This window comes from Struthio camelus, chromosome Z (genome assembly GCF_040807025.1).
Source record: "Struthio camelus isolate bStrCam1 chromosome Z, bStrCam1.hap1, whole genome shotgun sequence".
NCBI lineage: Eukaryota > Metazoa > Chordata > Aves > Struthioniformes > Struthionidae > Struthio > Struthio camelus.
Genome location: NC_090982.1, coordinates 24,627,374 through 24,638,297, shown reverse-complemented (window position 1 = coordinate 24,638,297; position 10,924 = coordinate 24,627,374). Strand labels below are relative to the sequence as shown.

The following is a 10,924-nucleotide window of genomic DNA, read 5'->3' as shown; positions in this document are numbered from 1 at the left end:
AGATTCTCTTATTACTGTGAAAGGTCTGGTTTCTTTCAGTTGATGGGACTAATTTTGTGGTGCTGTTTTCTACCACCCTTTTGATCTTACTCCAAAATTCAATATAGCAAGAGTCAGTGCTGTAACTACTACCAAATACAAAGCCTAATATGTCATCTATTCTTTGAAAGATTTTTGTTTCTGTCACAGCCTTTGAAGATATTGAGGCTCTGCTGATGGACGGGGTCTCTGTTCTATTTGACCTGGACATGTTTTCATCTGTGATATAATCATTTTCAGTGCACGTGTGCAGGACTTTTCACTGAACAATGCTAATTGTAACTATATCCAAGGACCTCAGAATTGAAAAGGGAATGGACTCCCTGACTTTCCCTTCCTTTCATCAGAAACGTCAAGGGGTTAGCATTGATTTCTTTGCAAAGGTGCTTTTGTCATCCTTTTCTCTTTCGTCCTGTCTTTTTTGCCTACTAGCTTTGTTAATCAGCAGATTGTAATGCTTTCCTCATTAATTCTCCCCGTTTAATATCTCACTATTTCAGGGTTATTTTTACCTTACATTTGTTTCCCTGAAATGTTCCATGAGGGTGGAGAAGATTACATGAAAACTAGATTGTGCAGAGATGAAGATAAATAGCTTATAATTCCACAACTGCAAGGAATATGAGAAGGCTGAACGTATGGAGACCGAAAAAGAAGAAAAAAGTAATTACTGTGTGGTGGTACAGCAGTGAAAATAATTTAATTTGTGAAAGGGTTATGATCAGTTATAGTCTTTCATGTCCAGTTCTGCCAGGACAGTGGCCTAGTCAGAAATAAATTGTGTAAGAAATCCAAGCTGTGTCAGTATCAAGTTTGACCTCTGTTGCTGAGATTCCTAAATATTGCAGATCCCATGGAGCAGAGGGCTACAGCAGAGGCTCTGAGCAATACGATGCAAAAAACTACTGAGAAATTGGCAAGGATGCTGGAGCTCATCCACCAAACCAGCAATTGTTCCTCAGGGCTGTTGACTTGCCAGCATGCAGATGTTCTCGTAAATCAGCCTGGTAGGCCACGACTTATCATGAAATAAGCCCTCACCTCGATGTCAGGGCAGCTCACTGAGGTTACATTGCAGCACTTGGATAAGTAGAGCTTCCTGGGAGCAAATTACCATGTCAGTCTCAAAAATGGAAGATTACGTTACTCCATCCTGCTGATATGTTGGAAAATGCAGTTACCTTATAAATAAAAATAACCACTTGGATATAGTATACTCAGATTTTGAACTGGATTTCAATAACAATATCCCACAGAGTATTTTTCCTGCTGTATCACTAAATGTTAGGCTATGATGATTTTAGTCTGATATAGACCTCTCAAGCCTGAAGCAAAGAGGAGGAAGATTTGTACTTTCATTTAAGGAGACTATGCCTTAGGGAGATTGGCTTCTGCGATTACATTATTCATGCCCGTTTAGTGTTTAGTGTTTAGTTAGTTATTGTAAACATTACATTAGGAAAACATGTTTTTTACTGACTGACAAATACAGCAGAAACAGAGCTCATCTTGTAGAAGGATACCCTATTTACATTTTCCTATCCCTGTGTTCACTAGCAGAAACTGGATCAAAAATCAGGTAGTTTCACCTTACGGTTGAAGGTAAAGAACATCTTTTACTGCATCTTTTGCAACTAAAGCTCTAAGTTTGTTCAGTCTTGGGTACCACAGTGAATTGCTGTAGTTACAGAGGGATACCAGCCAGTCTGTGGGTCATCTTTGCTTATAGTTTTGATACTATGGAGAACTCTGCCATTGTGTAATCACTGATAAAAGAAGTGGAAATAATAAGTCTTCCCAACTTCAAGCAATTGTGAGATTTATTCAGCACTGGGAGTTTAAAATAGTTTCTGAATTTTAAACTGTAATAGTATCTTCAGTGTGGGCTGCTGGAAACTGCTGTTATGGCAATTACTTTAAAGAAGCCTATTTAATTTTGCTCAATATGTTCTTCAAGAATATTTTTGTCAGGTAACACAAACAGTTTCTGTTCTTCAGGAACCATAACTGATATGTAACGTGTTTACTAGCTATTAGGAACACAGAAATAATATAATGTACTTCAATAATGAAGACTGCATCAGTGTTTTAATTTAACTCTGTTATTTATCATCTTTTTCAGTACCTTCTTTTACTCTTTATATGTTGCAAAGTCTTTAAAAAAATTTGGTATTTCAGATCTCTCCTGTTCCCAGCTGCAATTAGCACTTAAAAGCTTAACATCAATTTTCATTCAAATATGCCGCCTCTGTAGTCATGGTAACCTCCTTATCAGTTTTATCTTCCAGCTTTAGAACTTACTGCTGTGACTCGGGTGTTGTCGTTCAGCGTTTCTCATTTGGTCCCCTCCTTTCCTCTCCCGCACAAAAGACACTTCTGTGCCCGCTCTTACATAGTCTAAGGCGTGCAACAATAAGAGAAGAGCAAAATAAAAATACTGTAAAAAAAGAAAAGACTACAGCGTGGACCTTTCTGGAGGTAGGAAATGGTGAAGAAGAATGGTTTATGACTTCAGAGGGCACATCACACATGGTGCGGTAAACTAAATATAGGCTCTCTCTTAAAGAAAAAAAACTGTTTACATGCTCGGATTGCATATGTGTAGCTAGATTTTCATTTTTACAAATCTATATACTCAGAACCCAACTACTCAGCAGATGTCTCTTGTCTTCTCACTTAAGAAGAGAAACATTGTACCAGATGTAAGCCAAAGACTGTTTCATTCAACTAATCTAATTTTTCTGTATTTAGGCAGGACTTAATATACTTTGACATTTAATTTTGTGAAAAAAATGTATAATTTATTTTATTGTTAGTTTTCCTCATAATACTAATTTAACTGTGCTTTTTTATTTCTGTCATTTTTGTGCTGTTTGTTTGTGAGAACAGGCTCAGCTGATTCAAAATAGCTAAGTTATTGCAGAGATACCCATCTTTGAGCCATCTCAGTTCATGTTACATATTTTATTTGGCCTGCAATGTGTGTTTTGGTTGGGAGCAAAATCATCACAAGCATATAAAACAGATGGGTGCTACCACTCAGCTATTTGTTTCACACTGTTCTTGGGCTTTCTATTTAATGGTCTTTTGATTAATGCAATTATATGGGATTTTGTACATTTTCCTTTTTCTAGTCATTCTGCAAAACTCACCTGTTTCAACTTTTATATGAGAAATTGATTGATGTTAGGGCACTGCATGCATATCTCAGCCTGCCTCTAGCCATCTCTGAAACTGTCAAAATACCTTGCAGTCTTCTTTTTCTCGTGGTCATTTTGCATGAACCGCAAAACAATAATGCAACAGCCATAAGTCCTTATGAGAACGCTTATCTTTAATCCCTGTCACCACTGAAGAGCAGTCACAGGTTGGATATTTGAGATGTAGCTGTTTCAGTTATGTCTTACATATGTGGATGCAGACTATAAATCTGCATTTTAATTAATTCTTAAGTATGTGGTAGTTCTAGATGGCTGGTCAAAGCAATCTCCACAAGTATCTTACCATCATCCTGAGCCTGAATAATACACATCTGGATAATCAGCAGGAATCTCCAATCAGTTGTCCGCCACTAATTAGAAACTCTCAATGTGTAACGTGAAATAAATTTGTATTACCTGTGCAAACTCTGGCATTTGAAGGGCACCTTCTATGTGTGTGAGTCAGCCCTCACTCTAGGTAGAAATTTTGGAAATTTTGGGAGCATATTATGAACCTCTTACATCTCTTGCATGTCCAAGTTATCTCTAAGATTATTTTTCATGTGGTATCCCAATAATAGCTCAAATGATACTTAAAATGTCCACATTTTTAATTAATCAAACCTCTTGCATTTTTCTATTCTCCACAGAACACCAAGTACAACTATTTGTTTACCATCTGAAGTCCGAGTTAGAAATGAAGGGAAAAGTAAAAGTTGTAAGAGTCAGAATTATTTTTAGCCAAAGGGACTGCAATACCTATTCATCATTTACAATAAACTTCTTCAGAACGTGAAGAGGACATCACTGAAAACAAAGCAGTGAAATAGTGGCTATTGAAGCCATTACCAAGTGTTTCCTAGATTCAGAGCCCAGAATCTCAACCTTATGATTGTTGTTCCTCTCCCACTCTCACGTGCATCTCCCCGCTCTCACCTGGTCTGTTATTGAAGGATTTGTAAGTCCTCTACAGCCCCCTGGCCACAGGGAAGATCTCAGGTCAACTTCAGTCGGCCTGCTTGCCTTAATATCACCTAAGTAACTTTGCAGATGACCTCATGGCTTTTTGCAACAACTTTGTAGAGAAGGAGTGCAAGTGGTATTTCAACAGAGCAGTACTTGTATTCTCTGTAAGATCTACAGCATTTAGCATCAGGAGTTAGTTACGATAAAGCTGCACTGTGATATTTTCTTGTACTTGAATCTTGAAGCGATTACTTAACACAGCAAAGTTTCTTGGAGGAATATCTGTGTTCAAAGGTGGAGGCCAAATCAGAATGATCCAGTTCTGGATTTGGGCTTCTTCCATTTCCTAAAGTATTCAGTCCATCCCTATTGTTCTTTGTGCCAATTTTGAAAAGCGGTTTGAAGACATTTCCACTAATGAGCAAACGAAAGATGCTTAATAATTTTCAGCATATGTGTTGTCTTACTTAAAATCAAAACCACAATGAAACGTTCTTTTCTCTCATTCCCTAACTTCCCTCCAGAAAATATTTGAAATAAAGGACATTTTAATTAAGGATCTCTTCTTTTTACCATTACTCTTCATTTTGAGGCTCATTACCCATGCCAGCAACACTGTTTTTTACCGCAAGGTAATTAACCTGCACCAGTTAACGCAAGGTAGAGGCGGAGGGACGCCCTCAGTTTGGCACAGCTGAACTCCCGCTGTGCGTGGGCGGGGGGGACAGTCACGGCAGCAAACCCCCGCAGTTAGCCGGAATCCCCCCAAACTCGCCGCGCCGCTGCTCGCACCCGGGGGCAGGGCGCTGGGGGCGGGCCGCCGCCGCCGCCTGCTCCGCCTGCGCGGGGCGGAGCGCAGCGGGCGCGGCGCGGTGCGGCGCGGTGCGGCGCGGCGCGGAGGGGGTCCCGTGGGCACCGCGCCCGCGCCGCCGCCGCCGGCAGCAGACGGCGCCGCGAGGGGCCGGTGGCGGCTGGCGCCCGCGGACCGCCGCGCCGCGCAGAGAGCGCCGCCGGGTTGCGCGGGTGGGTAGGCGGCCGGCGGCGGCAGCGGCGGGAGGAGCCGGGCGGGGCCGGGCGGGCTGCGCCCCTCCCCGCGGAGCAAAGCCAGGCTGCTGGAAGCGCCCGTGCCCGCGGGGAGTCGCGCCTGGAGGCGGGTGGGTGCGGAGCCTCCGCGGCTCCGGTTTCGGAGGGGAGAAAAGTTGGTGCGGGGCGAACTTGGGCTGAGTTCGGGGAGGCTGCTGGTGCCGCTGCGCTGCGCTGCGCGGGGGGACGGGGTGTGCGGGGCGCGGGGCCGGCCGTGCCTGCGGCGCGCTGCGCTGCGCTGCGCTGCGCGGGGGGACGGGGTGTGCGCTGCGCTCCGGAACGGGCCGAGGGAAGGGGCCGGCAGCGCGGCGGGCTGCGCGGCGTTGCGCAAGTTGCGGGCGGCCTGGGGGGACGTCTCCCCTTTCCCGTTCGTCTGATTTATATCGGTGTGGGATGATGGGCCCCTCCGGTCCCAAATTGTGCATGCCGCAGGCACAGTGGCGATAATGACGTTCCCTTATCTTCACTGTTTAATGCTTTTATGGCAGTCTGGTGAGCCATAAATCCAAGGTGGGAAATAAAATATCTCCACTGTGGTGCTGTATCCTTGCGGATGGAGAATGTTTCTGTGACAGCTCAGCATGGGAGCTCTTGATAAAAGGAGGAAAAACTGGACATGACTTGGTAACTTTTATGCAAATAACTGTGGGCAATGGTTATAATTCTGTGTTTGAGAATTTAAAAATTATCTTTTTTCTTATAGGTAAGCAATCTTCAGTATTGAACTATTACTATAAATGCCTTGAATAAAGAATTTTGCACTATAAAAGTAGTAAACAGTAATAATGTTATTTAGAAATCATTTTATATTTTGCATCTCATAAGATGCAGCTTACTATGCATGCATATACACTAATTTCTACATTAAATATATATTTTTAAATTCATTAATATGAGCACCTGTTATTATATAGCAGTTTTTCCTGTTAGGAAAGTGGTGTTGGTACAATACTGTCTCTCCTGGCATGCAAGAACTGTTCTTCTCCACGTAGTTTCTCTTCTCACAGTTTCATTTGTTTTGGGATTAACTCTTATGTAAATTTAGTCTATCTTCCTAAGGATTTGTAAGCCTGGCCCTTTGCAAAGATACTTACCACATAAGTATTCTTTATAACTTCTTGCATTTGTAGCTGAATATGTTAGCATAAACCAAAACAGAAGTAGAACTGAATGAAAATTTTGTCTTAGCTAGTCCTAAGTCTGAGCAGAAGCAAACTTGAATTCTTTCTGTTAACTTGAGTAGGTTTTGCAAGAGAAATAAAGAAACTGTGGAGGTGTTAGTTTTTTATTTTGATCCTGTGCCAACAGTGTGCTATGTTACCTATGCTTTAATGATTGTTGCTCTTTACACACGTAACATTTCAAGTCATACTGTCTCAGTTGCATAAAGGTCTGATGAGATGCTTGTTAGAACCTCAGTTGTTTTTTCATACATTACTGCCCTTGCATTTGGGAGCTGGGCATTACATGATCATGGTGAAAAGCAATTACATCAGGTAAGAATCTTTGGTGTATCTATTAAATAGTAGTTTATTCATTGTTTACAAAACATTTGGGGACAGCTTTCCTTCTACTAGGATTATTTAAGACCTAATACTGAGCAGTGGCTTCTGAAAGATGTAAAATGATCTGCATATTGATAGATTATCCCTAGGATTACTGTTGAAACAAACATATTGTTACAGTGTCTAATAGGTTGTGGCAGGATATTATGTTACAGTCAGCAATATTCTGCTTTAAATTCTAAATTTAACTGAGGTCCGTTCAGTACTTCTTTATATGTTTCTAATCACATGCTATTGCACTAATATTAATAATGCCTGTTTGTCCTTTTAAGCATGAACGAAGATAATAATTCCTATGAAGAATAAAAATACTTGATTCTGGAAAACGGCTCAAAGCACCTTCAACTTCAAAGCAGAAGAAAAGTATGAAGGTACAGTCCATCTGACTCTCTCGGCATCTTACGCAGAGAAGAAAATGGCTCTTTGTAAGAACACTGTTGCTAGTATCTTTGAGGAGTGGTGTTTGAAGGAACCACTTTTTGGTTACAGACGGCACCAGAACGTTAGGAAAAAACTGAGACTGATACGAATAATAGGGCTTCTTGTGAGTATAATGGCCATTAGTACTTTCTCTCTTTCAATTAGTGCCTTTTTCAAGACAGAGCCACGTAGCACAGAGCTGGCCAGCAGCCTTGACAGCCCAAGGGTAACGCACGGGCACCAAAGAACTCTCTTGGATTTCACAGAACAGAACGAAAACGGCACCCCGGATTCACCTATTTCTATGAGTTACGAAGCTGAGCATGGCAATGCAACAGAAGATCATGCCAAGGGAGAGTACCCAGAGGACCTTTTCTCTCTGGAGGAAAGAAGAAAGGGAGCAGTAATCCTCCATGTCATTGGGATGATTTACATGTTCATAGCCTTAGCCATAGTCTGCGATGAGTTCTTTGTTCCTTCCTTGACTGTCATCACTGAAAAACTGGCCATATCTGACGACGTGGCTGGGGCCACCTTCATGGCTGCTGGCGGCTCGGCCCCTGAGCTCTTCACTTCTTTAATAGGAGTCTTTATATCCCACAGTAACGTTGGCATTGGGACAATAGTGGGGTCTGCCGTGTTCAATATCCTGTTCGTTATTGGAATGTGTGCTTTATTTTCTAGAGAGATCTTGAACCTTACTTGGTGGCCGCTCTTTCGAGATGTGTCCTTTTACATCGTTGACTTGATCTTGCTAATCATCTTTTTTCTGGATAACTTAATCATGTGGTGGGAAAGTTTAGCGCTCCTGATAGCATATTTTTGCTATGTGACTTTCATGAAGTTCAATGTGCAAGTAGAAGAATGGGTGAAAAGATTTTTAAACAGGAACAAGGTTGAGAAGGTAACAGCAGCAGACTCTGAAGGAAAGGTTGGTCAATTTTTAATGAGATTTGTGTAATAACACTCTTGTGAATGCTGAGTCCTTCCTTATCGTAAGGGCTCTGATGTAGAACAATAACCAATATGGAAAGTTCGATGTTTTGCTAAAAGGTTTTCTGTTTAATCAGTCAAATAGGATTGACAAAATAAAGCATGAGGCAGCTTTCTAGGAAATCAATAGCTTTTAACTGCAGAACAATCCTAATCACAGGAACAACAAGAATAAAATGCACACAAAAAGACCCAAAGCTTTATTGTTCAGCATTTTGCCACATCAGTAAGGCCTGAAATGCAATTATTTTCTTTTCTGAGCTTTTAGATTAAACAGTAGCTATAACTATGAAGCATCTTTTTTTGGCAAAATTCATCTTTTTAATGATTTTTACTGCACTTTCTTCCTAAAAAAGTAAAAGCACTTAGAAAAATATACAGTAGTATTTTTCTATTTGTTTTTCATCTTCTGATTTTGATATACAATATTTAGTTTCAGTTTTAATTAATAACAATTACATGAAAAAAAAAAATCCCTGGAGAAACAGTGACAACAATAGCAACAGACTGGGACCCTCCATTTAAGTGTGATTGTCTTTCTTGCACAGTGTTTTGCATTTTGAGCAAAATAATTTTTGGCCTCATACCTGGCCATAAGTAGGGAAGGGAATTATGCACAGAAGTATTGAGTGGGTATTCAGTAGTTACTACCACCTCTCTTCAACAGATCCCTTCTTAGAGCAGGATATATTTAAAATAATTTTGAACCCATAAATGCGCATGGATGTAGGCAGTTTGTTAACTGAATGTTTAATACTGAAATTGAAGTGTCTAGTTTTATATGACAATCAGCTTATTCATGAGGTAAGGTTATATTATTCCATTAAGAACTATTCACTCTTTTGCTTATTTCTGTAACAGCCACGTATCAGAGGATCAGAAGGGTATAAATCAGAATGCATTTATACCAATGCATTGGTATAAATGTGTAGACACACAAACAGAGGGAGAGAGAGACTGAGCGCCTCTAACTATATAGAGAGATTGCATTTCTGTGACTCACAGAAAACATGATTCTGCCCATATGCAGAACTTCTAAGAGAGAAACTCATATTTTAGCAGAACAGACAAATGTTGTTAGTTTTAGGGCTGGAACCACAAAAGGTCTACCAAAATAAAAACAGAAAATTCTGCTTTTTGTGCTTTTTAACAGAGTTTAACATTTCTGCACTGTTTCTTGTAATTTTGTATTTCCCTTTTTGTACCATTCTTTTTCCAAAGTCAGAATTCTCATCTTCATCTTTCTCAGCAGGCATACACTAGATTTTAAAAGAAAATAAAAAGAAGGGTAAACACCAACAAAATATTTGCCTTAACCAGTGAAGGCTTTTTAAATTGCATTAATTTGTCTGTTTCTTGATGATGCATTATTTCACAGGGCATTGTAAGCACTTTCACAGTTTGTACTGTGTGAGTAATGTAGGAAGAGAATATAATATCTGAAGCAACCACAGGCAATTAATCCACCTTCTATAAACTGGACATGCATGGTGTATGAGTTCATTACTGTTCTTAAGCAGTGGTCAATGTGAAAAGGAACTGCACTGGGTTGGTTGGGTTGTAGGGTGGCATAAGGTGGCTACATACCATGATATCTCAATTATTTTCTATTATATAGAAGAATAAATAATTTGCAAGGCACATTTAACATAGTGAATGTTTAAAATACTCCGGATAGATTTGATTTTAAAAAGATATATTTTCGAGAGTTCACTTATTTATTGTTTGATATGTTAATTTCTATTCCTTAGAGATTATCATATTATAGGTACACAGAATCAGATGGGGGTGAAAAAATCATAAAACTGTCTACTTTTATAAAAACAAACCAACCTTCCCCCACCCCCCCAAGTCCTACATCACATGCTTCGTTGATAGAGTTTCACGAGTTAGCACGAAGTTAGTTAGAATGATAAAGTCATTAAGGGGTAGAGGGAGATGAAAGAGATCCTCTAATTTAGTTGAAATTGAGCTAAGATGTATTTGCTACTTCTTGGTGAAAAATAGCTTCTGAAAGTATGAGAGCATGTATTTCTCTAATGAGCTGTGCTGTAAAGACAGAATTTTGAATATTTCACTAGCACTTTGAAATGGTAATTCATTATGACTTCCTTTAGTATTCACTTCAAGAGCATTTAGCCAAGGTGAACTCATTTTCTAATTGCAAGGATGTCATAGATGATTTTTTGGAGAGAATCTCACTGAAGTTCTGTGTTAATTTACTTACTGTTTATCTAATATTAGATAATTGCTTTGTGTTACTTTTAAATAAAAAAAAAGCTATGATGTGTATCCCGAGGCCTGACAAAAATGGATATTCAGCTTAAAAGTTATATCCTAAAGCAAAGAATAAAATATTTTTGTAGTTTGCTGTTTGCTACCTGGTAGTGAATAGAGTGCACATGGATGCTGATTCCTAACCAGTGGGGATTTGAAGTATTGCAGAAGTGATGGTTGTGGCTTTTGGTGGCAGAGGACGCTTCTTTTCTTCAGTGCTTGCTGTAAATCTAGATTGCTTCCAGCCACCGAGAATGTGCTATAATGTCAAGGCAAAATACAATTGTATATAAGCAAATTATTATATCAAGTGCAAAATTTGCAATTATTTTTAATGTAGAAATATATATTTTTTCCCCGTTAGGGCAGAAAATACCTAGG

At 39.9% G+C, this 10,924-nt stretch overlaps 1 protein-coding gene across 3 annotated transcripts in view; it reads left to right on the top strand.

Annotated features, from left to right (window-relative positions):
* Positions 1 to 5,139: 5,139 nt before the first annotated feature.
* SLC24A2 (solute carrier family 24 member 2) overlaps positions 5,140 to 10,924 on the top strand; it is a 109,133-nt gene continuing 103,348 nt past the window's right edge. For 2 of the 3 annotated variants that reach the window (XM_068927414.1, XM_068927412.1), the window contains exons 1-2: positions 5,303 to 5,359; positions 7,126 to 8,204. In XM_068927414.1, the coding sequence (XP_068783515.1) occupies positions 7,269 to 8,204 (936 nt within the window). In that variant the 5' untranslated portion in view covers positions 5,303 to 5,359; positions 7,126 to 7,268. Of the gene's footprint in view, positions 5,229 to 5,302; positions 5,360 to 7,125; positions 8,205 to 10,924 lie in introns of those variants that run through there. The other variant, XM_068927413.1, reaches the window with a different exon arrangement.